This window comes from Cuculus canorus, chromosome 16 (genome assembly GCF_017976375.1).
Source record: "Cuculus canorus isolate bCucCan1 chromosome 16, bCucCan1.pri, whole genome shotgun sequence".
Taxonomy (NCBI): domain Eukaryota; kingdom Metazoa; phylum Chordata; class Aves; order Cuculiformes; family Cuculidae; genus Cuculus; species Cuculus canorus.
Window position 1 is genome coordinate 9,784,158 of NC_071416.1, and position 17,511 is coordinate 9,801,668.

The window sequence follows — 17,511 nt, forward strand, 5'->3', positions numbered from 1 at the left end:
TGGTTTAATAATGTAGTTATTCATCCTTCCTCCTCTTCTCTGTCTGACAAGGCTGGAAATGCCACGTCTTGTCCACGTCTTGTCCAGTTAACCTCTCGCTGGGCCTTCCTCCAAATTTCCTGGAGTTTATTAGCAACGATTTGTGCTTTAAGGACTAGTGAGACTCCTGAGTCATCGCCTTAGGCAGGGAGCTATTTATTTCAGTGTGTGTGTGTTACACTCCCTGGGAGTGGGTGTCTCTCTTCCGCTTTTGGATCCTGCCCTGACTCTATATAAAGACTTCAGGCTTGAATAAGCAGCAAAACCAACCCTCAAACTGGTTCCATCGTTTGGAAGCTTCGTGTTGCTGATCCCATCTCTCCTGGCTGGAGGAGCATGGCTGTTCGGAGCATGGGTAGGAGTTGCATGAGACGTTTGTCCATCTCGGGGTTGCATAGCTACTAGGACAGCTTATAGGGACACAGCATACTGTGTGTCCATGACCTGGAGGAAATCTTGTTCTGCAGTGGTTCTGACCAAAGAGAAACATGATTTGTACCTCTTTTTTTCTCCCTTGAGGCTGATTTGCTGATACTGTTGGGTTTTCGGTTGGTGGGATTTTTCTTCTTTAGTAGAGGTATTTCTGAGCGGGTTTAATTCTCCATTGGTATCACAGCAGGGAGTAGAGATGCCATGAGCTAATGCAGACAGGCTCCTCTGAGACATTGCCAGTGCCAGGTTTGGAGGAATTTCACTGTGTCATTCCTCCTGGGATGGCCCTTTTCAGATACATCCCATGCTTGGTGGCTGTGCAGAAAGCTGCCTTGTTGCTTGTGAGTTTGGGAATTTGGGGGTGCAGGGAAGGTCCCTCATGTAACAGCTCTCCGGGGAGCTGCAAAGGAGCCAGCATGCTAATGGCAATGTTCATCCAAAAGCTGACTTCACACCCAATTAAGCATCACCCTGAGCCAGAGGGACAAGTCCTCATGTCATTATGTCTTGAGCTAAATTGCTGGCACTTCATGAGGGCTCTGTCTCCACAGCCTGAGGGACTGATGCATTTAATCCCTATCATCAGTAAAGAAACTTTGTTAGCGTGGCCTCATGGTTCAGTCCTTGTGGCTAGTGGATGCACATCACTGTGGTTGTCTTTTTCTTAGTCCTGGCTGTTCCTGTAAGGAAGGAAAAAGACCTAGAGAAAAGGAGAATTTCCTGAGCTCTTTGTAATTTGCCAGGGATAACATGCAGTCATTGAAGTTTGCTCTGAATTTTTCTTCTTTTCCATGTTTTTCCCTTTAATGCCTTGATGTTTTTAATGCTATTCTTATTTAGCAGCTAATGAGCAGTACCATATCAGCTAATGAACAGTAGGAAGAATTTCTGCATTGACCTTTTGTTGCTGCTGCTGTTTTTATTTTCTGCAACAGAAATCGGTTATAATTTGAAGCCTTCTCTGAGCTGCCCCTCCGGGCCCTGAGCCTGCACTCCTGATGTGTGTTTGTGGGTGGTGGGAACATCTCGAGTCGTGCTCAGTGGTACAGAGTGAGCTGCTGAGGTTTAGCCTGTGTGAAATCTACTGATTCAATGTGGGTCTGAACTTGGTTTGAAGTTGGCAATAGATTAACCCACCTTTGTTTAGGGGGAATGATTTTAGGTCATGACTACATGGAAAGGTGATGGAAGAGCCTGAATAAGACAAGTGAAAGGGATTCTACAGATGTCTCTGTCCTGCTATTTCTGGCAGGAGATGGGGGTGTAGACATTACAAGTAGGTGAGATGTATCCCAACCTCAGGTCTCACCTGTGCTTAGGAAATAGCCAAGTGTGGGATACCTGCTGGTAGACAGGCCAAAGGATGGAGAGCCAGTGATAGGCAGAAAATTGGATGAAATTGCCTGGGTTTGACCCATCTGTATGCAGGGACTTGTGCACCTGGGGAGTACCTATATTGAATGTGCTATTTTGGCCAGCCCTCCTGGCAAAGACTCCGCAAGGCAAATAAGCTGTTGCAGGTGTGTGCTTGGTGTAGAGCACCTGCCCAAGTCCCAGCTCCCTGCAGAGAAATGGGCTGAACCTCCAAAACAAGTTCTAGTCCCGCCTAGTCTTGCTCTTCTGGCCTTTCTCCACCTGGGAACAGATGGCTATTAAAAACCCCAGAGAAATTCATTAAGCTAATTGATTGCTGGCCCCCATCTGTGTCTGGGGAGGCCCATCTACCCTGCAGCTGCATCCTTGTGGGACACTGATGTCAGGGAGAGTGGCCAGAACCAAGCCTGACCCTGCGACGGCATTCCCTGCTGGCCGCAGTGGGCTGGTGGGATGTGCATCCCTGTGAGCGACACAGGGGCTGGTGGAGCAACCCAGGGAGGCAGCACAGACCTGGTGGGGTGGCTTGCTTATTTCTCAGTTGCTAAAAGCGCAGCAGAAATTAAATGAAGGTTAATTAAACCATTTTTTCCCTCTCTCTCCTGTTTCCTCTCGTTCTTTGCTGTTTCTAGGGAAGACTGAAAGAAATGTGCTAGAGAGGAAGGTGTACTCTGAGCATGCTTTCATGAATGCAGCAATACAGCCCCCGTGGGACTGCAGGGAAAGGCTCTGTAATTACAGGGAATGTCCTGCGAGGCTGGGTTACACAACCAGGATGGAGCACGCTGCTCCTGCTTTGGTTTAGTAGCAGGCTGATGATGCTGTAACTCAAAATACTACCTGGCTATTATCCATTCATTGCTTTTTATCACTGTCGGTGTCCTCAACACACAGCACAGACCACTCGTGAGGCTCGGAGCCAAGAAGGAGGTAGGGAGGAGTGTGCAGGATCATAAAAGGCCATCTGATATTTACAGTGCCTGGTGACATAATTCCCAGACAGCTCGAACATATCTTGGAGCCGACTGATGAGTCGCCAGGGAGATCTTGCTATGATGCCACCAAGTGAAGGTGACTCCTTCCCAACTCTGGCAGGAGCAAGATGCCCTGATGAAGAAGTCGTGCTGTGGCATCCGCTCGTAGGCTCTGTGCCGGCTGCTGCCACTTGGGTTAAAAGCCAAGTTAGCGGCTGGGAAAGGATTTAAGACTGTAGCAAGTGCCTCGAAATGTTATATAGGGCAGAACTAACATCTTGGTTGTGATGCTGGGCATGCCGTGGTGTCGTGTGCTGGAGGATGCTGCTCTTCCATGCTCCCAAGTGGCTTTGCGCTGTTGCTTAAGGTGCTGTTGTTGGCTCTGGTCCATACGAGCCTTGGTTACTGGTGTGCTTTGCAGTGTCTTTTGTGTCAAGCTTTCTTCTACTCTAGAAGGATTTATTGGTTGCTAAGGGTCATGGCCATGTCTTGAGCTATGCATGAGCTTCAAGTCAGCTGTGCTTGTGTGTGGAAATCATTATCCCCATTTCCCAAACTGGGAGCTGAGGTATGAAGGAATTCAGTGACATGGGATGCTTGCAGCATAACCCAGCATCCCTGCTCCTAGTGCTGTTAATCCATCCTCTGCCTCCTCCAGCAGCAATAACTATTTCCCATAAAGACAGGGAGACTTCAGGATGCGCACTTGTCAGGCCATCCTAGGTTTGAATTATTAAATATTGTAATGAAGATCAGAAATGAAAGTTGTTAGAGCACACTACTTTTTTTTTTTTTTAACAGTTGGCTTTATTTGCTTCTGGGATTTACAATAAATGAGAAGAGTTTAAAAAAAAAGCCAAAAAATGTCACGAGAGGCTGAGGTTGGATGTAAACACAGAGAAGTAACATCTTTGCAAGAGGATGTCCTGTGTTCTGTCCCAGTACCCACATGGTTGCTTGTCTGTATCTTCTGTCTAGAGCAAAATCACATGCAAATTAGCATTAATAGGCTGGCGAATGTTTGCTGCTGTGACTTCCACGATCCTGGGTTACAGATCACCCTCTGTAGGTGCCCCTTCTCACACCCCCATTGCCCTCTGCTCCATCAGCCGGCAGAGACCGCAGTGAGCTGACCTAACCGCGTTTCTGAGCCGTGACCGTACATTTGGCTTGGAAGGTGTGGATGCAGAGGAGGAGAGCTGTGGTCAGGAGCAGGCTCCAGTCCATTGCTGAGCTCAGGGATGGGTTTATTGCTGTTTCTGGGAGCCTGAAACCCCGGCTGCAGTTTGCTGTGATTTCCAAGGTCAGATTGTCGCTCGCAGCTTGTAAGGAATCAAGTGGTACCTGCTGCTTTGCAAAAGGCTGTGTATCAGCAGGAGTAACCCAGGCTGTGGTCCTGCTGTTGGTTATTCTCTTGCCCTAGAAGTGACTTGTCCCACAGCTGGATGCATCCATGCCCAGCCACACACCTACAGCATCCCTGAGTGGGACTTCTGGATGTGACCTGGGCAGGCACTCCTGTTTTTCCACAGGGAATAAACCATGGAAACTGGCTTGAGAGCGAGCTGGAAACTGGAAGCAGTCTCACTGCTGTCAGGCTGGGTCTGATTTCCCCAGACCCAGTGGGAGAGGCACCATCCCCTTCTCATGCTCTTCACTTCAGCTGCAACAGCTCTTTCAGGCAGCAGCAAGGCACGATGCGACGGGGCTGGGGGAGCTCCCAGGGGACTCGGATTGTGCCTGAGAAAAGGGGGTTAAAAGCAGGTTTTTGTAAGCCTTTGCCTGCCATTTTAAATGGGAAGGATGTTTCCTTGGCAACGAGATGGATACTTCCCAGCAGAGCATATGGTTCCCATCGACTTTGATTTACCGGCGTGTTGAAATGGCAGCTAGATAATCTCTCTTCAGCTTTAATGTGTCCATGCCGTGTGTCCTTTTTACTTGTGAGCTTTAAAAGACTGTGGGTCCTGCACCTGTGATTCTGGCCTTGCTCCCAGCCCTTCCCAAGGCTGGAGCTGGTAGGGTCCCATGTCAGAGCTGAGTCTGAGAACCTTCAAAAAGAGGGACTCACGCAGAGGACCTGAGCATCACCCGGAGCAAGGAGATGCAAGGTGGGCAGCAAAACCTTTCCTGCCTCTGCTGCCTTTCAGCAGCCAGCCAGCTCCTCCTCCTTGGAGAACATAATCTGCAGCCCTCTCTTCCTATTCTCCTCCCCGCTTTAAATAATTTTTAGATGTTTTCCACTTTTTACCACACTATCATCTGCCTCCTGCAGCTTGCTATTTATTGTTGTGTTTACTGGCACAAGGATATAAGGAGAAGGAACAAACCTGTCATTTGCTGAGTGGGGGAGCTTGGGGAAGCTGGTTTCTGCGAGCTCGTGGCTCTCCTGGCCTCGCTGGCATGTGCTGGCCCCACCGAGCTCACCTGGCAGCCTCCTGCAAGGGCAAACCCAGGGTTCTCTCCTCCTCATTGCCAAAGAATGGAGAGCCAGTGATGGGCAGAAAATTGGATAAAAAATAGCCAATAGGTCCAAATATTAGATGGGGACAGCGAGGCAACTAGATAGAGCAATTGCATGAGCCTCATTGCTTTAGGAACTGGGATAGCACCAGAGTGGTCCTGGGGCTGGTTCCTGTCTCCCCAGTTCATGGCTGTGAAGCTCCATTCTTTTAAAGCTGAAAGGCTTCAAAAAGGAGGCTCCTTTGTAAATGTGATTACATTTCTTTCTTCTGTCAGGATCATACCTTTCTCCTCGTGTCTGGGCTGTTTAGCTCTCCAGGCAGCCTCTTCCCCTGCAAAGGGCTCTCGATGATGAGGGGCTGCTCGGGGCTGAGCCACCCACTTGTGTTCGAGTTGTGCTGGTGAAGAGCTAAGAGAAATGATTAATTGTCCCTTGGTGCTGGGGATTCATTTAGCAGGTACAAGGAGAGGCTGTGCCGTGGCAGACCTGGCGCTGTCTGTGCAGGTGAGGCTGCTCCGCTCCCATCGGGGCTGGCATCACGAGCTGGTTGTCCTCTGCTGGAAGCAAAGGAGGCACCAGCGTGATGGGTGGCAGATGGATCTTCCCATCACTTCTGGGGAACAGCATGGCCATGGCTAAATCTGGCTTCAGCTCAGGGAAACTTTACTGCTGTAGAGGGGAGTCCTGTATTAAAGGACTTTAAATTCACAGTTGCAGCTTCTGGAAGACTCAAAATTACTGGTGAAGTTAAACAGAGCTTGACTAGCAGCTGTTATGATGCTCTCCTCTCCCTGCGGCGTAAGTGGCTGTTTCAGCAAATTTTCAGGGCTAAAGGGCACTGCTTTTTAAGCCTGAGCTCTCTGGAGATCTGGGTTTGTTTTTCATCCCTTCGCCCTGGGCGGCTCCTCTGGGCCTGCCTGTCCTCGTGGCCAAGGTGTTGCTCCTGGCAGAAACGTTCTCATCCGGACAGGAGCAGTTTCACAAAGATGAAAAGCACCAGGGCTGTATTCTGCCACCTTTGCCATGGAGGAGCGTGGAGTCCTAATGACATGGGGAAGGGATGCAAAGCTCCAGCCTCAGCCTTTTCTTTCTTGTTGGATGTTTTCCTGCATGCCAAACTCAGGTGCCTCTTGGCATCACGGGGTTTGGACCCTAAGCTGGAATTGTGATGATGCAGACTCCTTGGCTGTCAGGGGTTATTTCTGATTTTCATCGATGTGAGTGGAGGAGATCTGCAGAGGGGCAATGTGATCCTGCTGATTGCAGCACTCCCGTTACTCCTCTGGGTCTATTTTTCACCCGGCTTGGGGATCATCATCTTGTGGGGGCTAAAATCAAAAGGCTGTGAACCAGCTCTCCTGCTTCTTGGCTCTGAGGTCATTAGCTGGTACAAGAGATGTAAAATTAAACAGATGGCGAAATCACCAACTCTAAGACTATACAGGCAGTTTGCAAATACTACTTCCCCCCCCCCCCCAAGACTCAGTTGATTAAATAAACTGATGAGCAAATGAAATTAGCAGTGCTTTGGTAATGCTTGCATTTTATGCTTTGGTGTTATCCATCAGTCTCTGGCTGCAAGAAGCTGTGTTCTTGTCTTATTCTTGAGGCATGAAGCTGGGGATGGACCCAAAATCTTGACAGTCCTTCTTTGCTGTTAGCTGGGAGGGAGCCTGGGAACACAGCTCTGGGCTCCTGCCTTGACAGAAGCATAAACCATGGGCTTGAGGCAGGGGGAAAGTAAGATTTAAGGCAGCATAAGGATTTTGAGCCCTTTAGTTGCCCACTGTGGCTCTGAGGTGGTTTGTGTGGCTGCTGGGAGCCACTAAGCCTCTATTTTGGCAGCTCCCTGTGGATGTTCTCATCTTTTAAAGATGCTGTAATTCTTGGTGCTCTAAAACCAGTGCAAACTTAGAGATGGGGAAGCAAAGCTAAAGGAGCTCAGCAAGACGGAGCTTGTCCTTCGCGGGCAGGAAACCTCGGCCTCCAGCTGAATCGCTGATTCTGGGACAGACCTTTGAAAAACCAGCTACTATTCCTGTCTGCAGCAGGAACCAGCCCTGCACATTTTGAAACAATCTTCCTATCTGCAATTAGATCAGAGCCTATTTTTGTATATCCCATTCCCTGGAGAGATGTTTAGATGAGATGCAGCATTACATTTTACAGGGACATCTTGCTTTTAACCCACTTTTAGAGCTCAGTTAAGTCAGGTCAAGTGACTTGCCCAGGTCAGGCAAAGGAGCTTGAGCTCAGCAAGCGGGTTTTTTTTATTCCCGTGTGCTCCAACCGTGCAGCTAAGCGCTTGACTTCTTAAACCTATTTATTATTATTTTCTGAGGCGTTGCAGAAAAGCAGGGCTTTACCCTTAAGGAATGGGAATAACTTCATCTTCATACACAAACAAAGGTTAGATTAGGAAGGCTTGTATTCCTGTACTCAAAAATAATGATTTCTCAGAGGCAGGGAGGAAGCAGAAACTCTTTAAGGGGAATACCCTGTGGGATGAAGCAGCGGCAGCGCTCAGATTTCAATCTGAATAATACGGGTATTGCATGAGACAGCAACTTTGCCTCACATTAAAATCAATGAACGTGCTCTGAGTAAATGCCTGCACAGACATTTTAAGAATTACTTAGATGTCCGATATTTTATACTCTTAATTGACCTTTCAGTGCACTGTAATCGCACTGTGGTCTCCAGGGCTCTCTCCTGTGAGCTGTTTCTGCAGTTTGTGTGAAGATGTTTCTCCCCCATAAGTTTTTATAATAAATCCCCCAGTGCTGAATTGCAGCAGCGAGGGGCAACTCTGGCAGGTGCTGGGGCTTCATTAATGCTTCGGGTTTTCCTCCAGACATCTGGCTTCTCTGAGCCTGCGTGCGCAGGGCAGGGAGAATACGCAGACAAGCATTTCCCAGTGATTCATGTTAGATGAGGACAAAGAGGACCATTTGAGCTAGAACTTAGCATGCGGTGATTATTATTAATAAGGCTTTTACTCAGCTCAGGGTAAGTTAAATGATTAGAGCCAGCCCGTAAAACAAACAACCGATTCCTTAAATTTAACCCATTTTCCCACTGTAAGTGTTCAAATATTAATCTCCATTCCCTGTCATTTCCAGGCAGCTTTGGTTCTTTGAGGCTTCAGTCCAGGAAAGCTCTTAAGCTTACTCTTGCTTGTAAGTGTGGAGATAGACAATCCTTTGCTGGACTAAGGGTAAGATAAGTCATGCAAAACCCATTTCTGCTCAAATTCCTGTGTTTTATGGGTTCAGGTCGGGACTGTGGCTCTGGAAATTCGGGGAAGATGATGCCGTTTCTGCGCCTTGACTCCATTACAAACAAGAGGGAAAGGCTAGGAGAGCTCGGGGAGGGAGAACTGATTTTGAAAGTGGTGGATGTTAGAGAAAATATATGTAAACCTATATCCTGCCCTTTCTCTAACTTAGAAATGAGCTGCCAAAATAGAGAAGAGAGAGGAAGAGAAGTTTTGTGACATGTGCCTGTACAGTAAAGCTGTGGGCACCTATTCCTTTTTATCTTGGTTTGCCATAATGGATTTGTGAATGCTTGTTTTTCTGCCCATAAAGCAGAAAACAACCTTCCTGTCAAACCTGAGATCTCATTCCCTGCAGCTTCCCTGGGGTGTAAATGTGGTTCGATAGCTGCAAGGGGAGCTGAAGCACGGAAGCAGGGCACACTGCTCAGTCAGCAGTGCTCCCGACCATGTGGCTGAAGAAGACCCCAGAAAACCTGATCTACTGGAAAACCATCTCCCGTTTTTGCTGCTTTGCTGTCATGCAGCAATGAGGGCAGATTTGCTGCATCCAAGCACGGGGGCCGAGGGCATGGCCTGAGGTTTGCGGGTGGTGGTGGTGCAGTGGGGCTGACTGGGAAAATAAACCCTCTCATTTCCCTTCCCATCCCAGTGTCACCTCTCTAACATGCTTTGAGGGCTATAAGACCTGTGTCTCTGTAGCCTGATTAATTCTCTGTATTATTACCCACCTCCAGGAGCACCATTCGTGGCTTTGCTGTCCACACTACAGCCTCCTCCAGGACACTGCATCCTCTGGCGATGCTCCATTGGACATTTTACATCCGCATCCTTGGTGCATTTTATGGCTTTGTACGAACAGGATACTTCTTACGGAGGCACTGAGAAGGCTCAGGAGCTCTTTATGTTGTCCTGGAGAGGTCTTTGCTAAAGATTTATTAAAGAGTTGATAAGCCATGAGAATCCCTGCCTTGGAACCAGCCTGTGTGGTGCCCATAAACAATGTTTTCTGCCGCATGGGTGCCTCCAGGCTCCTCTGAGGAGCAAGATCCCAGCTGGGCTCAAGTGAGAGGACAGGGCTGGGTACGGCTGAACCTGCCAGGAATGAGACACCATCAGGAGCTATATCTGGAAAGGAGAGCATTTATTAAGACACAGGACCGCAAGGCAGGACTCCCCGCTTCTATTTTCAGCTCTGCTAGTGACAGAAGTCGCCCTGGGAGATGATTTTGGCTGAGGCTGAGGGATGTGGAAAGCCAGAGTGAGGCATTTAGGCTCGTGTTTAGCCTTGAAAATGAATAGCTGGGTTGCAAATCGCAGAGCGTTGTTTACATGAATAAAGATGACGGATGCTCCTGGTTAAGGGTAGGTGCAATACGAAGGCTACTTTATCGCTGGAAAAGTCATGGCATTATCAGAGTTACGCTTCCGATTCACTGGAGATTTAAACTGAGCTGTAAATAGTTCTGATTATGAGGCGCTCTGAGTGTGGAAAGGCGTTTGGCAATCCCATTTCTCTTTGGTGGATGTTCTTTCACCTTGGTTTATTGTCGTTGCTGCATTTTCATGGCGTTTGATTTACATTGAAGTTTTAGATAGCTGAAAGCCAGCATTTTCCAGCGACCACAGCAAATGGCTTGCTGGGATTAGAGATGGATTGCCCATTTGGGGTTTATTTTAGCACAATTATCAGCACCTTGTTTACATTCCCAAAGTAATTTTGAAGTGTTTTAAATGTTTTAGCTTGTTTTCCATTGCGCAGCTCTGAAATGCCTGTAGTAAAATACTCCTTCTTTTCCAGCTTTGCTCTTTCTAATTAAACAAATGGTTAATTCCCTTTCCCAATTCCATGGAAAGCCAGTGAAGCGTTTAACAAGCAGAGTGCCTTGTTGCAAGCTTGTGCCACCTCCTTGTATTGTATCCATCTCCATTGCATCCAGGAATCCAGTTGCTAATTATTCTGTTGTGCTCCATCAGAGGAAGCCCAATGTTTTCCCCGTGTCAGAAAACGATATGTGAATACGAGTATTTCAGGAATACATTTAAGCCCTTGAAAATTCTTATGTAAATAGTTGTGTGGATTCCAAGGGGATTTCTTTTGGAAGGCAAATTAGATGATTAACCTGAAAGCTTTATGATGTTTCCATGATAGACTTTTACTGAGAAAAGAAAGAGAAGAAAAAGACAATTTTCCCTATTTCAAGCAATTTTAAGTATTTTCTATCTGAGGGGAGTTCAGCCATTTCTTTTTCTATTGCTGTCATGAGGATGAAATCTGGATATGCAGATTAGTGCTGGGATTTATAAATTGTATTAAGAAGCTTGCACAGGTGTTTTAAGTCAACATAACCTTTGGATGTAAAGCCAGACTTTGGAGGACTTTGGATTTATTAGTATTAGCAACAGTCAGATTTGCACAGCTGAGTCTTGGCTGAGCTTGAACAAGGGGCGTAGGGGATGCCGGAGCAGCAGAGGGTGCTGGGGGTCTCTTGGAATGGGTGGTGGGTGAGAAGATGCAGTGACATTGTTGGAAAACGTTTTGGTCTCTACGCTAACAACATGAGGTGTCCTTCTCCAGCAGCTCCAGGAGTTTGGAGCCAGCTTCCCCTGTGCCATCACTCCATGGAGGAGACAGTGCAAAACCACACGCTGCCCTTTGCATCCTGACCTGGGTTTGGGAAAGACTCCAGCCATGCATTGTGTAGGACGCAGCTCCTGCCTCCTTGGGAGGAGGTTATTGTCTTCTCCAAAGCTGTAAGCAGAATTGGCATCTTAAATGTAAAAATCATTAAAGGGACATAATTAATGTTCCTTATTGCACATTAACGTTACCCAAAGGCAGACTGCAGACGTAATTTGCTTTATTAGATATGTAGCTTTAAAAATTAGATTCATCCCAACCTCTATGCTATTTGTTGGCCTGTTTCCCTATCCCTAGCTATCCATTATCATCAGGAGCCCTTTCCTGTGCTGTCTGCATAGATTAGGTGAAACTAAAGCAGAGTCAGCCTTTGTGTTCCTCAGTGCCCTCCCTCTGTGGGAGCTCATCATCTCTGGTGTGGACACACCTCTCGACGTTCTTCTTTCCACCCCTCTATGCATTCCTTCAAAGCCTCCCAGGAGCCATACGGAGCCCAACCACCTGAATTCGGTTTCCTTGCAGAAAGGTTTCGTTCTCATAGGCTCCTTTTACTGCCTCCCAGAGGTTCGTGGACTACAGCCTCAAGCAGACCAGCTGTGATGAACCAGTGCCTGCATCCCTTGGTGGCAGGACCGTTCCATGCCTGGTGGCTCAACATCCCCATTGGGACTGAAAGAGCGTGAGTTTCTGGTCCATGTGGGATTTGGCCGTGGAGCTCCCATGCTTTATTGAGGAAGCTGGTGCCTTCCCCGCTGCCTCCCATGCGCTGTAATTAGTGCTGGCCCTGCAAGCCAGCATCAGGTCTCCCCGGCAATGAGAGCCCTGGGGAGTGCAGAGCTGAAATTACAGCAGCACTGAGTTGGCCCCAGAGAGATGAGGGAATGGAGAGGCTGAGGATGAGGCTGCGGCAATGATCTGGGGAAGGGAAGAAGCAGCACCACACATCCTGCTGCCCAGCAGCACCCAGAGCTGCCCTGGCTTTCCCCACTTAACGGCTGCTTGCGCAATCCACCTTTGGGATTCAAAAGGATATCATTATTTTTCCCTTTCTTTCTTCTGCCCCATCAGTACCTGTCTAGTGAGAAATTTAACGTACAGCAATCCTCTTTCTCATGGCCTTTGTCCCTGTCAGGGCTCATCCTCTAACCATGGCTTCATTGTGGATCCATCTAAGGTCATCTCCTTCCCCAACACGGTGTGCAAGTCTGGCACTTTGCTTTCAGCATCTCCCCAGGCATTTTACTGTGATATTTGATCATAAAAATACAACTTACAATCTACTTCTTTCATCAGAAACTGTAGGGTTTTCTTTCCCCACTGATTCTTTTCCTTTTTTTTTTTTGTTTGTTTTCATATTCTCTTTCCTCTTTGTTGATTATTCATTTGTTTCTCACTCCAACACAGAAGTTTGCAGCAATATCTGGGGCCCCCCCAGGAGCAGAGCTGCCTGACCCAGTTGCAGCTCCTTCCTTCCAGCAGTGTGGAGCTCTGCTCTCCCCTACCATGGTGTGGGCAGAGCAGGGTCTCATCCCCAGGTCCCAGGCGTGGCCCAGGCAGCTCGGAGAATGTAGGGGTAGATGAAGGCCTTTTGGCTGCATGGCAGGTGATGGTAGGCTTGTTTGTGGCAAGAGTTTGTAAAAGCCCAAAGTGGGAAGAAGAACATTGTAAGTGAGACCCAGAGAAGCTATAAAGGGACATCATGAATGGGATTGCAAAGGGTGCTTTCTTGAGGTTGTTTCAAGTCTCCAGGTACCAGATGTGGTTTAAGAAGAAGAAATTTTCAATGAGAAATTAGGCAGGTGTCCTTATCTGGTCTGCACGGAATGCTTCTTCCTGCTGACAGAGCTCAGCCATGGCTGAGATGGCTCTGAAGGTCCCTTACCTCCAGCACGCAGGGGCGTTTCAGCCCGTGGTTCAAACAAGTACTGCAAATCCCCCCATTTTTACTTGTTACTGTGACATTAATGGTCATTGCAAAGCCACAAGCACAACCCAGTGGTGCGAAACTCCTTTTTTTTTTGTTTGTTTGAAAAAGAACTGCACCCACCAGCTGAACCATACCATATAAATATTCAATGTGCAGTTTGTAGGAATGCGAGACAGAGCCAGACAGATGAATTATTTAATGTTTTTAAAGAATGCAGCTTTTAGTTTCTCCCTGCACCAACCTACTTTATTGTATCAGTAAATCGATCTCTTAGTAAATTAATTTCCTTCCTTTTGTTTGAACAAGCAGTGGGTGATGCGGGCTGGTGGAAACCTTCTCCATCCATGTGCAGGTGCTAGGACACCTCTGTAGCTGTAGACCCGGGCATCGACTGTCAGAAGACTTAATCATTTTGTGCCTTTTGATTTGCATTAGTGCACCCAGCATTCATGAAAAGCAGAGAGGGGGCAGTTTTGGTGGGAATGGCCTGTGGATGATGGGGTGGAATGGCACTTCTGAGGCTGCTTTGGGGACATAGAAGCAGATGTAAAAGAGACTTGGATGCATACTGTAGGGGGCTTTTGAGAATCTTCTGTCATTTTCAAGGCAAATGAAAGAGGCCGAGTGAGCTGATATCAAAGCCCCTGCTCCTGGCAGGATGCGTCTCCTGCATGTCCTTGCGGGACTGGGATGAAGAGGCCAGCGCAGCTCTCTCCTTGATGGCAGGGTGCTTTGGCTTCATCCTAAGGTACTAATAGCACCAAGATCACGTCCCTTAGCCTGGATCAAACCTCTGCTGTGTCCTATGTCTCACTACAGAAGAACATCCTTCCTCCTAGTGATGCTACAGCAAATCTGGGAAGTTGCCGGCCTCTCCAGGCAGTAAAGAGTTAATCTGGAGTACCTGCCTAAAGAAGGAACATTAAATCCACCCAAAATGTCCTACTCTGGCAAGGATAGGAAATGCAGTCCCGTTCCTGTGTAACCTTTTGTGGATGTAAATGCGTAAGGAGAGCATCAGTGGAGGTTTCTTCAGCTCCTGTTCGTTAGCCAGTCTGGTCACCTGCTGCCACGTTAATAAATGAACATTTCCCTGCTTGTTTGCATGCTTGTTGGAAGCAAATTGCAGTAAGAGCTGACAGTTCCTTGGGGAAATAATATGAGGGGTTATATTGCTGCTGGGAGAGGAACTGAATAGGCACTGGCCAAACTGGGAACAGTCCAGTGGGTCCCTCCATGCACAAACCTTCAGTTATAAAACCAAGGAATTTGTTTGCTCTTTTTACATGGTGTGATAGCAGCAGAACAGTGATTGTGTACAAAAATGCTCTCTGGAGTAGTTTGAGCAAACGTGGGAAACTCCTGCTCGGAGGACTGATGTTCCCTCTCTCTCTTTTCTGTTTTTCATGTTTGCGTTATACAGTTTTCTACTTGTTTTCTCCTGCCTGGTGCTGTCTGTCTTCTCGACCATCGATGAGTACCAGAACAGCTCGGAAGGGGCTCTTTACATCCTGGTGAGTTAGGGCTTCATTACATCCAAATGAAGCCATCAGTGAGGTATTAAAACAAAGTCAAAACCACACAAAAACTGAGGTTGGAAAGGTTTAACTGGGGCAAGAATTTTAAGCTGTTGTTTTTGAGAAGGGGACTGCTGGGCCCTGCAGGTAAGAAATAAGGGAAGTGTAAAAAAGGAGAAATTAGTATCAAGAAAAATTTGAACACAAAAGATTTAAGGATCCCTTACAAATCTTCTTCCTAAGAGACCTTAGAGCAGCTTCTACTACTAAAATAGAGCTGCAGGAAAGCTGAGGAGGGGCTCTTGATCACGGAGTGCAGGGACAGGATGAGGGGGAATGGTTTTCAGCTGAAAAAGAGGAGATTAAGATTAGAAAGAAATGTTTTGCTGTTAGAGTGAGGAGGCCCTGGCCCAGGCTGCCCAGAGCAGTGGTGGTTGCCCCATCCCTGGAGGTGTTCCAGGCCAGGTTGGATGGGGCTTGGAGCCCCTGATCCAGAGAGAGGTGTCTCTGCCCATGGCAGGGGTGGGACTGGGTGTGCTTTGAGGTCTCTTCAACCCAAACCATTCTGTGTTTTTTGTGACTCAGTGTTGGCTGAGGGTGGTAAAACCCAGGGCTGCTTTCTCAACTGACAGCATTGTCTCCCTTGCAGGAAATCGTCACCATCGTGGTGTTTGGGGTTGAATACTTTGTGAGGATCTGGGCTGCCGGCTGCTGCTGCCGATACCGGGGCTGGAGGGGAAGGTTAAAATTTGCCCGCAAGCCTTTCTGCGTCATCGGTAAGACCTGCCTCTCCCTGCATGGGAATTCCCAACTCCAAATCCGTATTGCAAGAGCCTACTTGCACGGTGCTCTGGTTTCTTGCATGGATTTTGGAGGTTGATCCTCAGCTGTTTCCTGGTCACCTTGAGAAGGGAAAAAGCACAAAGGCAGAAGTCCTAATCCATGGATATGGGTTTTGTTATTCATGAGGTCCATTCCAGTCACCTGTGTACCCCAGGCATTGCTGACAGCTGTCCACAGCCATAGAAAGGGGATTTAACTGGAAGAAGCTGGGATCCTGTGTCCAACCTTGACACCGAAGCACTCACAAGTCATTGAAACTCTGTGTCTCACTTTGCCTTCCCTGGTGCTGATGAGCTGCCTCACAGGGGAGTTCTGAGACTTAATTAATTCTTGTTTGTGAAGCACTTGGTGATCCCCCTGTGAAAGGGGCCATCTGTGTGCAGTGGTTATTTTTAACGGGGTAAGAAAGGCCATGCCATTCGCTACGGAGCCTGCTTTCAAATGTCCGAGATCTGGAAATGGTCATATGCAGGATTTTAGTTTATCCCACAGAAAAGCACTCTTATAAAATTTGCATAGAAAACTAGAGAAGAGGGAGGTTTACAGGATCTTTGAATTAGAGAGATATAGAGCAAGCCTTTTTTTTTTTTTTTGGCCTTTCTTTGCCTGGGAGCACCCTAGGATTGCTGTAGGAGACCTCTAGATTTTCATTCCCAGTTTAGATGGGGGAATTCACACCTCTAGATAGCTCTGGCTCAGAGCTGATTAAAAAAGGGCATGCATTTTGTAAGGTCTTAATCCAGTTTAGCAGTGTTAACACTGAATCGCATCAGAATTCAGGCTTTGCAGTATTTGACACAGTTTCTGTGGGCCCGATGAGTGTGGAGGAGGAAACTGGGATGTTTCTATGAAGCGTGTAGTGGTTCCTTTCATCCAGGTTGAGGTTTATGCTATGTCCTTCCAGCAAATGATAAAACTGATAACAAGATCCCTTTCACACACAGCCTTCTGCCAGCAGCAGTAGGAGTGCCATCCCGTTTGGGAGTGGTCCACCACCATTTCTTCAGCTCTCAATGCTCTCTGTTTGTGCAGACATCATGGTGCTGATCGCATCCATCGCTGTGCTGGCGGCAGGATCCCAAGGGAATGTCTTTGCCACCTCAGCACTCAGGAGCTTGAGGTTCCTGCAGATCCTGCGCATGATCCGCATGGACCGGCGGGGCGGCACCTGGAAGCTCCTGGGCTCTGTGGTCTACGCACACAGTAAGGTAAGTCAGTCTGAAGCAAGGACGTTGAGTTGTTCTTCGTGTTTCCCCCACCAGAGACACTGCTTTGGTTCAGTTCTTCACCCCAAACATGTACCAGGCCTGGAGAAGATTGGAAAGATGCTGTAGGTAACACAGGGAGCAGTGCAAAGTCGGAATCATGAAGTCTGATGGAGCTCCTCAACTGGTAAAGGAGAGAAGGGAGGGATTTTTAGATGTTTGCAGAGAATATCTTGAACAGAGACCACCTGCACACTGATACAGCTCATTTCAAAGAGTTAGCAATTAGCCAGCAGCCTCTTTAGGCACAGGTGGTGTTGTGAGCTTTTTGACAAGGATGCACGCTTCAAAGCGGATGCGTTTCTGAAAGCTCATCCTGTGAGCAGCAGCCTCTCGCAGACACAATTATTGTGCTGAGTTCCTCTTCCCAACGTGAGATCACAGACCAATCACAGAACTGATCCCTAGTGTAAGGCTCCTTGGCTTTTCTTGGCTTTGGGAAGAGTTTGCTGATCTTTTTTTTGTTTCCTGCTGCTGAATTTGTGAATTTTACATTTCTCCTGGTTCCTGCACTTTTTCCCCCGAAAAGCTTAGCCAGCTTATCCAGAACAGTGCAAAAATCATAGGGGATTTGCAACCCTTGTATTCGCTTCATCCAAAAATAATCCCCCCCTGTGAATTCTGAATTAAAAACATCCTTGAAACTGAGCTGTTGTACCCAGACCCCAGCTTTGTAGCTTCTCCCCAGTTAGTGGAAGGGACCTGCTCTAAGCAGATCCATCAGGGATTTGGTGTTCCCATTTCAGGTTTAATTCCAC

The 17,511-nt window shown here is 47.7% G+C and overlaps 1 protein-coding gene across 13 annotated transcripts in view; it reads left to right on the forward strand.

Moving 5' to 3' along the window:
* The window catches only part of KCNQ2 (potassium voltage-gated channel subfamily Q member 2), a 78,228-nt gene that overhangs the window by 10,078 nt on the left and 50,639 nt on the right, over positions 1 to 17,511 (forward strand). For all 13 annotated transcript variants that reach the window (XM_054081626.1, XM_009562746.2, XM_054081617.1 and 10 more), the window contains exons 2-4: positions 14,552 to 14,642; positions 15,295 to 15,421; positions 16,521 to 16,696. In XM_054081626.1, the coding sequence (XP_053937601.1) occupies positions 14,552 to 14,642; positions 15,295 to 15,421; positions 16,521 to 16,696 (394 nt within the window). The remainder of the gene's footprint in view (positions 1 to 14,551; positions 14,643 to 15,294; positions 15,422 to 16,520; positions 16,697 to 17,511) is intronic.